This window comes from Phascolarctos cinereus, unplaced genomic scaffold (assembly GCF_003287225.1).
Source record: "Phascolarctos cinereus isolate Bilbo 61053 unplaced genomic scaffold, phaCin_HiC Scaffold_5;HRSCAF=322, whole genome shotgun sequence".
Classification (NCBI taxonomy): Eukaryota; Metazoa; Chordata; class Mammalia; order Diprotodontia; family Phascolarctidae; genus Phascolarctos; species Phascolarctos cinereus.
In genome coordinates, this window is record NW_027555958.1 from 318,632,949 (window position 1) to 318,648,568 (window position 15,620).

The 15,620-nt window shown below is 37.2% G+C and overlaps 1 protein-coding gene across 1 annotated transcript in view; it reads right to left on the reverse strand.

Moving 5' to 3' along the window:
- BCAS3 (BCAS3 microtubule associated cell migration factor) overlaps positions 1-15,620 on the reverse strand; it is a 766,782-nt gene that overhangs the window by 573,283 nt on the left and 177,879 nt on the right. Inside the window, 2 exon segments of the mRNA XM_078156106.1 lie at positions 9,002-9,085; positions 12,866-12,942. Coding sequence (XP_078012232.1) covers positions 9,002-9,085; positions 12,866-12,942 — 161 coding nt within the window.

Sequence of the window (15,620 nt, forward strand, 5' to 3'; positions counted from 1 at the left end):
CTCCCTACTGACTCTCTGTTCAGCTTCTAAAAATTTTCACATGTGGCCACATTTCCATTTTCATTATACATTACTCACCTTCCTAATATTCTATACACTAACCAAACAGCAGGCACCCAAGCCTGGTTTGGATTTCAGCAAAGCTAATGCACCTTTCCACACACAAACATTTGTTCCCCACACTGGTTTGGGTCTCAGTAACATAAGTGCAACTTCCACCTTACAATGAGTTGCCAAGACTGTAATTGTACCTCTGCAGTCTCTCTTACAGTTGGCATAATTTCTTAAATCCCAATACAAGTATCTTAATTCATTTTTTTAAATTTTTTTTGTTTTTTTTCATACGCTTTTGAGTTGAAAATTTTTCTCCCCCTTCCTCCCCCTCCCCCTCCCCAAGATGGCGCCCAATCTGACATAGGCTTTACATTTACATTCCCATTAAACATATTTTCACATTAGTGAAGTTGTAAGTAAAAATTAAAACCAATAGGAGGAACCATCAGAAAGATGAAACAAAACTCAACAGAAGGTAAAAATAAGTGACAGCGATTTGACTTCCATAGTTGTTTCTTTGGGTGTGGACAGCATTTTCCATCCTGAGGCCTCTGAAGATGTTTTAGATCCTTGTAATGCTGAGAAGGGTTCAGTTTAACATTCTTAGTCATTGCATAACATGGCTGTTACTGTGTACAAAGTCCTCTTGGTTCTGCTCACTTCACTCAGCATCAGACCATATAAGTCTTTCCAGGTTTTTCTGAAGTCAGTATGTTCATCATTTCTTATAGCACCAAGTATCTTAATTCAGATGTTCATCACCTCTGGCCTTGACTATTATATTAGCCTTTTAACTGTTCTTCAGGCACCAGTCTCTCTCTTCTCAATTCATCCTATAAACTGCTGCCCAAATCATTGTAATGCACAACTATTACTGCTCTATTCAAAATAGTTAAGGGATTTCCCCATTGGCCAATAGATAAAATATAAACTCCTGATACTGACATTCAAGGCTCTCTAATTTAACTATCCAATATCTAATAAATATCCAATAGTATATAGTTCATATATATTTGAGCCAAACTGAAATATTTTCATCATCCCCCTCCCCTTCATTCTCAACCTGCCATTGCCTATCCCCATGTTCAATGCATTCTCCAAAACTGGAATGAACTAGCCCTATTTCCATCTGGTAAAATCCTTCTTTCACTTAAGACTCAAATTAAAATGACCTTTCTTCATGAATTTCCAAATCCAAGTGAAAATGAGCCTTCACTCATCAAATTTTTTACACTTTTGTTAGATATCATGTTTATATTTATTCCATTCCCTGTTCTGCCACCATTATTCCCATCTTTGCTTAAAAGTAACATCTGTATCACAGTTATCTTTGAAACCTCAATGTCTAATATGGAATGGTGCAGATAAGAATCCCCTACTGGAAGCTTGTGGAATTGAATTTTTCAGTAGGTACTTCAAAGGAAAGGCAGGGAAGAAGAAAAGAATGAAATTCCATCCATTTAAAATCTTGGAAACAAGAAAAAATGAAGATGTAAACAAGAGAGGAACAAAACCTATACAAATAAATCACAATTAGTTTCTCGTTGATAAAGAAGAAAGGGAAAATATGATCAGGTTAAATAAATTCCCATCTATGCTGTCCCCTTTAACATTTTCAGCCTAACTAGGTATGGGCTTTATTCTGAAAGAGATAAAAAACTTAAAAATTATTTTTGTATAATTGTAGCTTCAATTTGTTTCTGATTCAGATACAAATTTAGAACCAGAAGCAGCAAAGCTTATAATTTTTTAAATCCCCATAAAGATAAAAAGAAGCGGTTTCTGTCCATGATGGCTAATGAACTGTGGTCCAATTCTAATACTTAGATGCCAGCAAAAACCTAAAGATTACAGCAGACCTTATAATGATCAAGAAATTCAATGAGCATTTACACTCTAGAAATAAAGAAAAAATAAGTAAGAAGCCCAAAAGCAATAAGAATGAGCCGCCAACAAAACTATACCTGATCTCAGGAAAACAAGTCAATATCATTGCAGAGCACCAGAGGCATGTGTTGCCTTTAATGTCTCGAACGCAAAAGCAGAAAGAAGAGAGAACTCCCTTATGAAAGCTCCAGGTGGATCAGAAATGCCTAGAATAAACCAGCAGTGGAGAACCTGCGGCCTCGAGGTCACATGTGGCCCTAGCCACAGGTTCCCTGTCCCTGACATAGACCATAAATGTGACATTCAGCAATGAACAGCACAGAATGCCTGTACTCAGAGCAGTGACCAGATGAGGATATCCCAGGTCTAGGAGTTCTAAAGTTGCCTAGCATGCTGTCCTGAGATTCTGGAGAGGGCTGTCAAGATTCTTACAACTTCAAAGATTAGAGAGAAGAGGGGAGGGAGAAAAAAAATCTAACCTCAAGAGGTAGAGGTACACACAGATCAAGCAAAGACCACACTCAAGTGTATCAAGAAGAAAAGCCGGCTACAGCACAAAGCTCAAGTTCTGGAAGTAAAGCTGAAAACATGAGTAAGTGAAGGAAAACACCAATCATTATTAAAAATTACTACAGATCTTGAGATCCCTCAGAAGAAGGAACAATTTTTTCCATAATAACTGTGAGGTTAGACTCAAAGGGGGAAAAAAAAGATTTTATATAAGGACTTTATGTGTATCAAGAGAAAAGGAAGAAAATGATTTAAAAATTTAAATAAAAGCTTGAGATGAAAGAATTGAAGAATAAATAGCTTAAAAGAGAAAATGCTAAAATTTGTCCAAAGAAGAGACTACATGAAAACGAACATCGAAGAAAATGAAATGAGTCGCTGCATGAGACAGTAAGAAATATAAGAACACAACTAAAAGATCTACAAACAGAAGAAAATGTAAGATATCTGATATAAATAGCTGATATATTAAGGAGAGATCTCTTAAGGATCATGTGACCCAAGGTCACCTAAGTGTTAAGGACCAGACTCCAGGATTTGAACCCAAGTCCTCTGATTTTAGATGTAGAGCTCTTTTCATTTAGACCTCCAACCTCTAAAAGGAGCTTTATTGTTAAGATAATGGCAAAAATCTAAGCTATACAATACAGTGCTATGCCAAAAATATACAAAACAGCAAGAAGTACTACATGTTACCCAATATTCTGGTTTATTACCAAGAAAACAACTCTAGATGATTATGTGTACTTGGGCTTAGAGGGAACAATTGAACTGATAAAACAAAAATTTTTTCCTGGCTCTTTAAATGTATGAGATTCAATATGTTCAAAGAAAAGTTCCAATTTATGTCAATAAGTATAAGAATATTCATCACTAGGTGGAGGGCACCACTCTTCCCAGTGGGTTATAGATCAGGCTGGAGGCACGTGCAGCATGAGATGGGAGGGACAAGGTAAGATGGTCAGATGAGAAGCCTTGCTTCACTACTTCTCTTCCTTCTGAAGGATGGAGATTAGGAAGGAAAGGGGCACAGCAGGAGAAAGAAGTCCCATTCCCAACCAATTTTCCTCTTCCTCTTCCCTCAAAGGACAAGTGTAGCACAAGATGGAAGGCCCAGGTCAGAGGGTAAGTTGCTCCTCTTTACACCTGAGGTTCTCCACATTCCAGCTGGGAGATTAGGTTGGCAGCAAGAGCAATAAGTTGCCTTTTGCTGACATAGATGGCAATCGTTGCTTTGGCACAATGGGAAGTCCTTTAGGAAAATGGACAATGTCCAGCCTAGCTCCTTTTCACCTTCCCTCAGTGAACTCACTGCACCAACAAAAGAAGGAAAACACAAAGCACAAGGGGGGGGGGGATTCTTGGTCCCTCTGTTGGAGAAGGCAAAAAGAAAAAAAAAGTTTCTCCTCTCAAGTTGCTCACAAGCGACATACAAACAAGTATTTATAAACAACATATGTACAGAATAAATAGGAGATGATCAACACAGGGGAGGTACAAGAATCAATGGGGATAGAAAAAGGCCTCCTGTAGAAGATGAGGTCCTAGTTAGGACTTGAAGGAAGCAAAGAAAACCAGGAGAAGGCAATTGAGGAGAAAAAGCATTCCAAACATGGGGACAGACAATGAAAATATCTGGAGTCAGGAAATGGAGTGTTTTATCCAAAGAACAACAAGGAGGTCTCTGTCACTGAATCACAAAGTCTGGTGCAGGGGTGGGGAGAGGGAGATTTAATGTATAAGAATGCTACAAAGGTAAACAGCAGAGACAAGGCTACTGAAGGGCTTTAGAAGCCATGGAATTTTGTAATTGATCCTGCAAGGGATAAGGAGCTACTGAAATTTACTAAATGGGACAATGAGGTAGCAGGGAGGGAGACCAACGTGGTCAGACCTGCACTTTAGGAAGATCACTTTGGCAGCTGAGTGAAGGAAAGACTAAAGTGGGGAGAGACTTGAGGTAGGGAGACAAACCAGTAAGTTCTTGCAACAGTCCAGGTGTGACATGATGACATCATCATGTGTGACATGCCATAGGAAACATGGGGTGAATGACAGAGCTATACAAAGATAAAATTGAAAGGCCTTGACAATATGTTGAAAATGGTGGATAAGAGGGAGTGAAGAGTTGAGGATGACAGCTAGGTTATGAGCCTGTGTGAATAGAAGGATGGTAACACCCTCAATAGCAATAGGGAATTTAAGAAGAGGGGAAGGTTGGGGGGTGGGAGGGGAGATATTGATATTGGCTGAAAGATAACATGTTTTGAACATGGTAAGTTTAAGATGTCTACAGGACATACAGTTTGAGATGTTCGAAAGTGGAAATATGAGACTGGAGGTCAGCAGAAAGTATAACGTTGGATAAGGAAATTTGAAAATCATCAGCACAGGGATAATAATTAAATCCATGGGAGGCAATGAGATTAACAACTGAAGTAGTTTAGAGGGAGAAGAAATACCTCCCTGGACAGAGTTCTGCCTGACATCAAGGGTTAGCAGATGTGATCTGGATGAAGTTCCAGCAAAAGAAACTGAAAAGGGGCAATAAGATAGGTAGAAAGAAAACCAAGAGAGACACCAGTAGTGTCATGAAAACTTAGAGGGACGAGAATATCAAGGGGAAGACAGTGACCAACTGGCACAGTCAAAGGCTACAGAAATGACTACTGAGAAAAGACCTGCAGATTTGACATTTAAGAGATGACTTTAAAGAGAGCAGTTTGAATGATGAGTTCAGAAGTCAGAGTGCAAAGAGTTAAGAAGAGAAAAGAAAGGAAGTGGGAGTCACCTATTACAGATGGCCTTCTCAAGGAGCATAACAACAAAATGGAGGAGAGATGCTAAAGTAAAATCAATAGGATTTTGGGGGCAGTTAGGTGGTGCAGTGGATAGAGCACCAGTCCAGGAGGACCTGAGTTCCAATCCGGCCTCAGACAGATAACACTCACTGGCTGTGTGACTCTGGGCAAGTTACTTAACCCCACTGCCTAACCAAAAAAAAAAAAATCAATAGGATTTGGAAAATGATTTGATGGGGAAAAGATTTTAAGAAGATAGAAGGAAGAAAATGAAGAACCAAGGTCTCTTGACTCCATGTTCAGTCCTTTTCCCATTATTCCATACTTCTCACGTGGTTTCAGAATGAAGAAAGTCCTGATAAAAAGTAATGGCAATGAGACTGAAAAAGAAGAGATAGTCTTTAGAAACATTAGAAAGAAAGAATTGATGAGACAAGGTGAATAATCCCAAGTATGAGATAAAGGTAAAAAAAAAAAAAGAATCAAGTTCTGAGTTCCTGAACTTAGGGTACGAGGAGGTTTTATAAGGAAAGCAGAAAAAGTTACTCCCTGTTTCCTACTTAAGAGCAATGCACAATGTACAAGATGACATTTCTCTGGTATAGAAAGATGAATTTAAGATTAATATAGATCCAAGTTTCACCTTGAACTCCCATATAATCAAGAATAAATTAACCCATTGGAACATGAAACTAAGCATTTCCTAATATACCTAAACTTTCACATACAGCAGTAAACATTAACAGAGGAAATGCAGACCATGCCAGGAAAAAAATATCAGGGGTGGGGCAGCTAGGTTGTGAAGTGGATAGAGCAACTGGCTTTGGATTAAGGAGGACCTGAGTTCAAATCAGGCCTCAGACATATAACACTTACTAGTTATGTGACTCTGAGAAACTCACTTAACCCTACTCCCTAGCCAAAAAATAAATAAATAAAAAATAAAAAATAAATTTGCCCTTAACAGACAGCCCCTACACTCTACTAGCTGTAATAGCTAACGCATTATTAAATTTTGTATAAAAGAAATTCCATCAAATAAAACCTACTTGAAGCCAAGTGAAAAGACTTACAAAAGAATACCTATCCTTCTGATGATACAGTAGAGATATTTGCACTGTCTTTTAACTAGAAAACATAATGAAGACGCAAAATGAAAGCATAACTAACACAGCAGTTGACCTCCTGCATCCAATGAAAAGACAAGAACTATAAAGCAGTCTACTTCTGAATGGAAAAATAAAAATAAATATTGATCAATATACAGAGCACAGAATTTTTCAAAAACCATAGACTTTCAGGAAATTTAACAAAGAGGATGAACCTCAAATTGCTTCATTATGGTAAGATTTTACTAAGGCACTGTCTCTGAAAATTTATTTAAGTACGAGTAAGATATATGGTATATAATGAAGGTCAGAGATCAGAAAATATTTGAAATGTGTATTCTCTAATGAGAAGTTATTTTGATTTGGTTGCCACCCAGCAACAAAGTATTTGTACCTTGTACCATCTTAAAAGCCAGTAAAAGTAAAATTTGACATCATGGAACTGAATTGTACTTCAAATACCTAATATACCTCAAAGGAAAGCTTTCAATAAGCTGCCACAGATCAGACAGCTAGGGGGAAACATCCACTTAAGAGAATCACATCACTTCAACTTTCTAATACTTCCTGTACAGTTTGATAGCTGTCTATCCAATTCACAGTCCCTATTATGCTAGGGAAAGAAGCTTTATTACTAAAAAGAAAGTGTTATGTCCCCCAGTATAGAGACAGTGGTGATATATTAATAGCATAAGGGCAAATTAATCTTAGGGAAGCAACTGGGTAGGTCCACCTAGTTAAAATGAAATCCTTTCCTCCTGCAGGGGATTTTCCAAGGAGTTCACACTGGATTGGATAATGAGTCCAGAAAGAACTCCACAAGTTTGAGTGCCAACTGGCCAAACAAACACAAGAGATCTTTAAAGTTATTTAAAAGGTATGAGCTAAGGTTACATTGCTCCCAGCCTCCACCTTGCTAGTGCTGCTGTACAGAGACTAACCAGGTCAGGGGCAGGGAGGTTAACTGTGATCCAACTACCAGAGAGACTGGTCTAAGGATAACCAAAAAGGACCTGAAATGTTAATGTGTGGCTCCGAGTAACGTCTCAGGCCCCACAGAGCATCTTCCTTCCTGTGGCCTCGTAGTTTGCAAATTTTCTTACACACACACACTCACACACACACACGCTTCAGCTTGCTCTTTTCAGAAACCTATCGTGTCTTTCTTCACTCAAGCATGTCCACAGAAAACAGATTTACAGGAGCTGGTCAACTATTCAATCCCATTCTCCATTTGTAAAAAAAAAATCTAAATATTTCTGTCAAGAAAGAAAAGAAAAACTATCTCCCATGCTACAGGTGACAGCATTCAGACTCATACCATAAAGGGCTTTCCTGAAAAGCACATGCAAGGCATCTGGAAAAAGAGAAAAGTCTAATGCTTGTGATGAAGATGGTCTAGTATAAAGAGCACAGGGTCTGGAGTCAGAGGACCTGGATCTTGTAAAATTCACAACCTCACTGGGCCCAATTTCCTCACCGTAAAACTGCAAAGAGAAGTGGGCACAACCAGATGATCTCTAAGTTCCCTTCTAAATCTGTGATCCTATGAGTGTGATGTGTCATCAGAAACAGCAAGTGAATTTATTACCTATTTGGTCAATAAGAATAAGCTGCCTTATTTTCACAAGGGGCCTAAGAAAGGGCTGAAAGAGGGGAGTTTTGGAAGGATTCATCTTTTAAAAAGTCTTGATGGTAGACTGCTAAGTACGGACTTCAATGACCTAAAAATGGGGGGAAGTGTTTTTCTCAGTCACCCATAGAACAAACTCAAAAACGCCTCAGTTAAGTATTTCTGTTCAGTCTTAAAATTGTTTTCATTTCAAGTTGGAATTTACTTTACGTGACACTGCGTGACTTTTGATTTCTTTTCTGTGGGCTGTTTTAAATTGCTGTTTTCTTCTGTATATTTGTGCTTTCTATTACATGCTGTCATGCAGATTGACATTTTAGTCCCTATTATTAGAAGGGTTTGATTGCATACTTCACAAATCAAAAGGATGGCAGCCATAAGAAAATACTGAAATGAGCATGAATTTGGCCAGCAGATATACAAATTCACTTTCTTTTTCCTTCCTTTGCTTTCCCCCACCCCATCCCCCCCATAAAAAGGACTCATTTGATAAATACTAGGGTAAAAAAGCTATGTGATATGAAAGAACCTTTGGATACTCTAGTGGCTTGGTTAAAGTTTTCCCAAAGGATGTTCTTTCTTTCACATCAAGAAAACCCAGAAATTTTCAAAGATGCAAAGGGATGCTGTCATGTAGCTAGTACATGGAAACCATGGACAAAAGAAATGAAAAAGTATCACTGCTTTGGAAATGTAAGGCTTCCTTCAAAAGTTCTATCAATTGAAATAAACAGAAGACCTTGGAAAAACTATAAAATAAAATGATAAACTGAAATAATGCAATTGGTACTGGAGAAAACGAAGTGCACTTGAGAACACAGAGGGATCAAATATCACATCATTTAATCAGCAATTCTTATGAGGGGCCAAACAATTCTGCCTGACTTCTTCAGTTCTTCTTTCACTTGAGAAAGAAGAAAAAAGGGCAGCCTCAACAGAGTCCAGCAGAGAAACTTGAGCATCTCTCCAACATGATCACCTCTCCCAGGGGCAGTAAAGATACTCACTTTGGCAGCACTAATGACTGTGGCAGTGTAAGACTGAATGTTGTCTCCACAGGCTCCACCACGGGACTGATGGCACCGGATCAGCTAGAAGAATACAGCCAACAAGTTACCACTATTAAAATCTACAACTCCAAAACCTATTAACATAGGGCCTACTTATCATACATATGTGTTTGTGTGTGTGCAGGTGTGGGGGACAGTTTTTCAGACAAAAAGTAAAAAAAGCCCTGCTGAGACACTTCAGCTCTTTAAAAATCATCTCCTGGGTGCCACCCAGACAGCTGCTTTCTCAACTCTGGTTTTCAATTACAAGATGAGTACTCCCTAAGAATTCATAAACTTTGAAATGGTAGGATTTGGGGTCTGGCAGCTTTACCACAAATAAATTTAAATAAATATAATCAAAGGCTTTAGCCATGTCTTTGTAACATTAAATATTTTACATTCTAGGAATTTGGATAAAGCTAGTTTTCTTTTCTTTCTAACTACCCCAAGCTGGTTTTTTAAAAATGACAAAGAATTTGCCATATGCCCATTTCCAATTGTGCTTTGGTGCTGAACGAGAATTGGAAAGGCATAGAGATAAAGATAAAACACTTGCAACTCGTTTTACTCTGCTTATTCATGCCCTATGTATACAAATCTCTTAGTGATTTTCTAAGTCAGTACAAAGTACTTCTTGCTTTGAATATGAGAAAGTAATTTAAAATGTCATAAAGCTCTCTTGATGTAAATAACTCAAATTGCTGTCAATTCCTGAAGACAAATTACAGAATTCATTCATAGAAAACCGTTAGGAAAAGTAAAAGAAAGCAACAATTTCATTCCATTCATCCTACTTTTACAAGGAGGAATAAGAAGCAAAGACAAACCAACTCCCCCACTAGGGTAAAAAACATAACAAAGCAAATAAAAAAAACCTTGGATAATCTATTTAACATATGAAAATGTCATTGTCCAAAATCACCTATAAGAACTGAGCTTATTATTACATATATTTGGTTATACATGAACCCTTCATTATTTCATCCTGAAAAGAAAATTTATCCAGGAAACACAATAGGAAGACCAGAGGACTTCGAATCAGAGGACCTGGATTTGCATCCTAGGAGGACCTGATGACTTGCAAGAAGCCAAGCTTCTCAGCTTCTTATTCTGTAAATGATGAGGGTGGATAACAGGAGCTCTAAGCTTTCTTCCAGTTCTAAACTTATGATCCCAAGAGCCAATGAAATCATCAAATAACAGTGAACCTGTAGGGTAAGTGTCAGTCTTGATCATGGACACCAAGCAAAAAACACGGTCAATGTGACAATTACTATGAACAAGAATTTTTTTTAAAGCAATGCCAATTTTTGAATAAAATACAGTATTTGACATAAATATCCTTTTATCATTGAACAGAATTTAACATGTTGCACCCATCTTTAACAAAGGGCCTATTTTTAAATTTTTAAGTAGGAACAACTGCTTACTAGAACCAGAAGGTGATTGGTAAGAAATTACCACATAGAAAGTTAACCTGAAAGTTTGGTTTTATTACAATAGACTAGAGAATGTGAAGTTGGAAAGAAATCACTGGGCTGGTAGAGTGAGAAACACGAGCAATTATATCTCTTTGCTGCCTCCTGCTGACTATCCAGGGAGAAACATGGCTTCGGAAATGTTAGCATCTTTTTTCCCCCTAGATTCCGGAACTTAGAAAACAAAAAATAAAAAAATAAAATGCTTGGAATTAAAAAAAAAAGGACAAAGTTCCTTTTCTCTCAAGCTAACCAAAGTTGAAGTTCTCTACCATTTTATTAAAAGCACATCTAGGGTGTCATGACAGGTCATCAAACTGAAACAAGACAATTTCCCTGTTACTCAGAAAGTCAATCAAGATCAACGAGTTGCTTTGGAAATTGTTGAAATTCTCAGATTACCTTCACTGGTATAAGTTTAAGATTACCACGGCAGAAAGGAAATACAAGATAGGTATGCTGCCTAGATTTTCAGGCTTTTTAATGTTTGGATCAGTTTGGCTGATTTATTTTATTTCAATTCTCTTTTTTGTCTCTAAAAATATTATCTGATATATGGGAAAGCTCTCTGGGAGGGATACTGGGGAAGAAATTTTGGTAATTTTAAAATATATCAATAAAAGTTTATTTGAAAATGTAAATTAAAATAAAGATAATTACACCAGCACCGAATTTGGTTCAATCTGGAAACTTCCAGTCAAAACGGCATTCAAAAGTAATTGCTCAGAAACAACTGTAAGAAGGAATACAACTGACTATTGTGGGCCCATAGAATTCCAGGGCCATCCATCTCAGCAGCAAGAAAATAGCTTCTTCTGGAAAGCAGAACTAGTATCAGAGTAGCAATTTCTTTCTTAGTTGATCATGCTGCAGTGTCAGCAATGTACCTAAACTCAGGGCCTGTGGTCTATCCCAGCATGAGCTCTCACAAAAGAACCCAAGGTGCATAGTGATGAATGATCTTGTCTACAAGTTTGTCCACAAGTCTTTCCCTATATGCACAAAATTTAATTATTTGCACAATTTCTCAAAATGTATTTGTAAAATTTGGCACATATAAGGATCCATTTATAATTGCCAAAAGACAATATATAGCCTTCTATTTATATGTCTCTAGCCCTCAACAGAAATGCATTACAGATGTGAACATCAGAAGACATCATTATGTCACTATACAGCATTGCAAACCATTTGTCAACAAAGTCAGAAAAGAATAATTCAGAAAGGAGTATCTTTAGGAAAACTAAACTGGAAAATTGCCAAGAAGAATAGCCTAACTAGGGCACTGGGTCAAATGCCAAAAGCCCATGTGCTACAAATGAAAATTTGGATATATAACTGAACATATCTAAAAACAAAAATTTATCATAGTCATGGCCTTTTTAAAAAAACGATGCCTTTTCAGAGGCTAAGGATTTACTAGCTCTGTGGGTTCACCAAATAATTATTTTCCTTACCACATCCTTATTTTGTCAAAAGCTCTTTACTTCTACTCGTGCCTAACTTATAGTAACTATTCCAATTTAGCAAAAATGAAACTGGATTACTGGTCATCTTTGAGACATGGAACAATTGGCTGTAAGCTAAATAGTATTCAAGTTCCTAGATGCCACAGAAAATGATAATTTTTCAGAGAAGAATTTTCTTTTACTGCTTAGGGAAAGATGCCAAGCAGGGAAGAATAACAATAAACACACAGTTTCTGTAGGAAAGAAGCTTTGTCCAGCAGCCAAACTCCTTGATGGGGAGGAAAGAGACATGAGATCCACTCCCAGAAACAGCATCCTAGAACTAGCCAGACCTCTAGGTAGTTTAATTGGAGTATGATGACTTTAGTTATCTAAATAATTAAAACCTGACCCCTTGTTTGAATACGGCTTTGACAAGACATTAAAGTACTGACTTTGGAGAAAGACTCAAGTACTGATTAAAACAATTGCCTCAGTTTCCCCAATTTACTGATAGAGACAATAGGACTGAACTGCCACCCTCAAATCTTATAAAAGTAATTAATGCTAAAAGTATATTTAAATGTTGATATTTTTGTTATGCTTTTGAGGGAGTGATAGAAGAGCAATCTGTTTGGTTTTTTATTACCAAAGCATTAGCATTCCTTCACCTAGTCCCAACTCCAATTCTCCATTAAGACACATAAAATTAAAATTCTTTATCTAATTCAAAACCCTACAAGATTACAAGCAGCACAGAATAGGGAGAAAGGGCTGGAATGATTACCACTCAAAACTGAAAAGGCTACAGCTGTGTACTGCTTTGACTGGTATGGAAAATATTACTTGGCTTTTGCAAGTAAGGTAATCGTCTTAACTTGTAACAGTCTCACCTTGTTCTCTGCATATGCAAGCCAGCGACTTCCAAGAGCAACAGGATTCATGTTTGGCCCTGGACAAGGATAGCAGCCTGAAAAATTTCAAATGGCAACATTAAGAAATCTCTTCATTGCTATTTAGTAGGAATTTTACATATTCGTGCCAAGAAAAAAGACCTAAACAAAAAAATTTTTAAATGACAAACAATCAACAAATGCTTACATTTTTTAAGTGGAAGATAAAATTTCACTGACCCAAGCCACCATTTTAAGAGTTAAGTGAGTGTGAATGTTCATTTTTCCATCTGCTGGATCTTTCTTCCTGATTCTGACTCTGCATTTTGAGAAGACAAACATTTGGCAGCTTTTTTGCGTTATCACATAAAATTTAGGTGGAAGTGTAAATTACTTTTTAGCAGAAATTGGGCAACCTATGTATCTTCTTGTCTATGGCTGCCATAGAGATATGCAATAGCTCCTGGAAAATACTGGGAAGTATATGGATCTTAAGGCCCCAAATATGCAGAATAGGAAGAGAATCAGGGAAAAACAAGGACAGAATGAAATCAGGAATTTTAGTGGAAAGAAGATCATGCAATACTAATTCTATAATCCATAACTTTCTCATTCCTCCCATAACAGAAGTTATTCTGTAGGAGAAAAGAAGAAAAAGACAAGAGGTGCTGAAACTACTGTAGAATGACTATGGGACAAATGCAAAGAGGAAACTGAGGCAGAAACACAGAAAGAACATTCACAAAGTAATCCTTGGCAGAAGGATGGCGGAGAATCATTTATCTAAGCCTGTGTATTTACACTTAGCATTCAGTTTCATCTCTTGGCTTTCCTGTCCTGACTGCTAGCAACACTAAGTCTAGGTCTTTTCATTTGTTTCCCTCCAATCAGCAAGAATTAATTTAATATTCTTGGCAGCACAGAACTAAGAGATCTGGAAAAACTTACACACCCTTACCCAGTTCTACCAACAATGAAGCAACGTTAGATCAGTCAACAACTGAGTAAGGGTTTACAATCAGAGAAACAAAAAACACCTGGCTTTACTTCAATTGCTGGAAGAGAAAACGCTCTTCTTTCTCTGTATCTTGACGTCCTCATCTATAAAGTGACTGAAGTAGTTCGGAGAAACATATGAGTCAATGTAAAATATTCACAAAGAATAAAAACAAATAGTCCCTGGAAATGCTGACTTATTGATCATGTAGGAAGTTTCTCATAAGCACAGGATGGTCCCTTAAACAACTGCCTCCAATGCACACAAATGACAATAAAGCTCAATATCTGTGCCTCAATTTGGAGACTGAATTTCTTTACTGGTTTTTTTAATACTACTACGCGATCAAGAGAAACTAATTATTGATAAGGACTCATTTTTTAATGGCAACTGAAAGCAAAGATACACAAATGAAGGAAAGAGGGAAGAGAGGGAAAGAAAGAGATAAAAACAAAAAAGAAAGAAAGCCAAGGAAGAGCATGGAAATGCTTTAATAGGCATTGAAGATAATATATACCCTACTGGGCAGGATTTTCCAATGTCTTATTGATCCTGAGGGGAAGTGCCTAATCAATGTCTGTCTTCCTTACCAGTTGACTACAGAGCAAATCAGTCAATCATTAAAGCAAACTTTCAACCCGTCATTAGTAGAAGACTAGCCAAGAGGGATTCTCTAAGAGGTCACCGCAATGGGGTTATCATTTTTTTTCCTCCAAAGAAGCAAGTATCTGTATGCTTGGTAACAAAAATGGCAGTTATGATTCAGAGGAATAAAAAGCAAGTATTAACAATTCTGTGGCAATGACATCAAGTGAGGAGATACTGATATTCAAGAAACACTGGTTGCAGTGCTGCTAGAATTTGGGAATAAAAATCTAATGAGTCTGCAGAATGCAGTCTAAAGTTCTGATTATGAAAGGCACAGGAAACCTAAATCTATCACAAGATAATAGAAATGTCAGGCTGAAGGGGCAGAAACCAGCTTTAAAGGTTTTATTTTCTATCATGAGCCTATGTATTTTTGCACAAGCAAACCCTGAAGATACATGCCAGTCAAATGATAGTTTTCTTTCTAATCAAGTATGGCCTTTCATGAAATGAAAACACTTTGTAACAGTAAATACAATTACTCATTCTAGAACAAAGGGAACAGACCAATATCCAGATTATACACATTTAAATTTTCCCTTATAATAGAACCACAGCTATTGGAAGGAATAAATGTTTGTGGTGGGAATGTAGGGACATAAAATTCAGCCCAAAATTAAGAGAGATGTCAGAAATAATGTCTCCTGCCTGAACTTTGCATGATATAAGGGTAGCAGGAGGCTATTAAGAAGGAAAAACATACAGTCCTCTTTTAGTTTGTAAATATAAATACGTTCTTCTATTTCAAAGTCTCTTGGCTATGAGTTAAACTATCTTCCTCTCCCAAGAAATCTGAATCAGTTTAACTTTATTAGGTGATGTTATTTAGTCATTTTTTTTTACCTTGCTAATGAATAACTGACTTTAGCCATTTACAGAGTAGGGCCAAAGAAATATCTGCAGGGGCCCAGAAGAGAATTATTCATCTGAAACACACTACGCTCACCTCCCATCAGCCTAGCAGATTATAACTGTATTGGCAAACAAAAAGAATTGTGGAAGTTCCTCTTCCTGTAGGCCTGAAGAAAATGAGAAAATAGTTTAGGTGAAGGACTTTAACTTCCTCAGTTGTACAAGACAGATGAGAGGTAATGCGGCAGAGTGGATAGA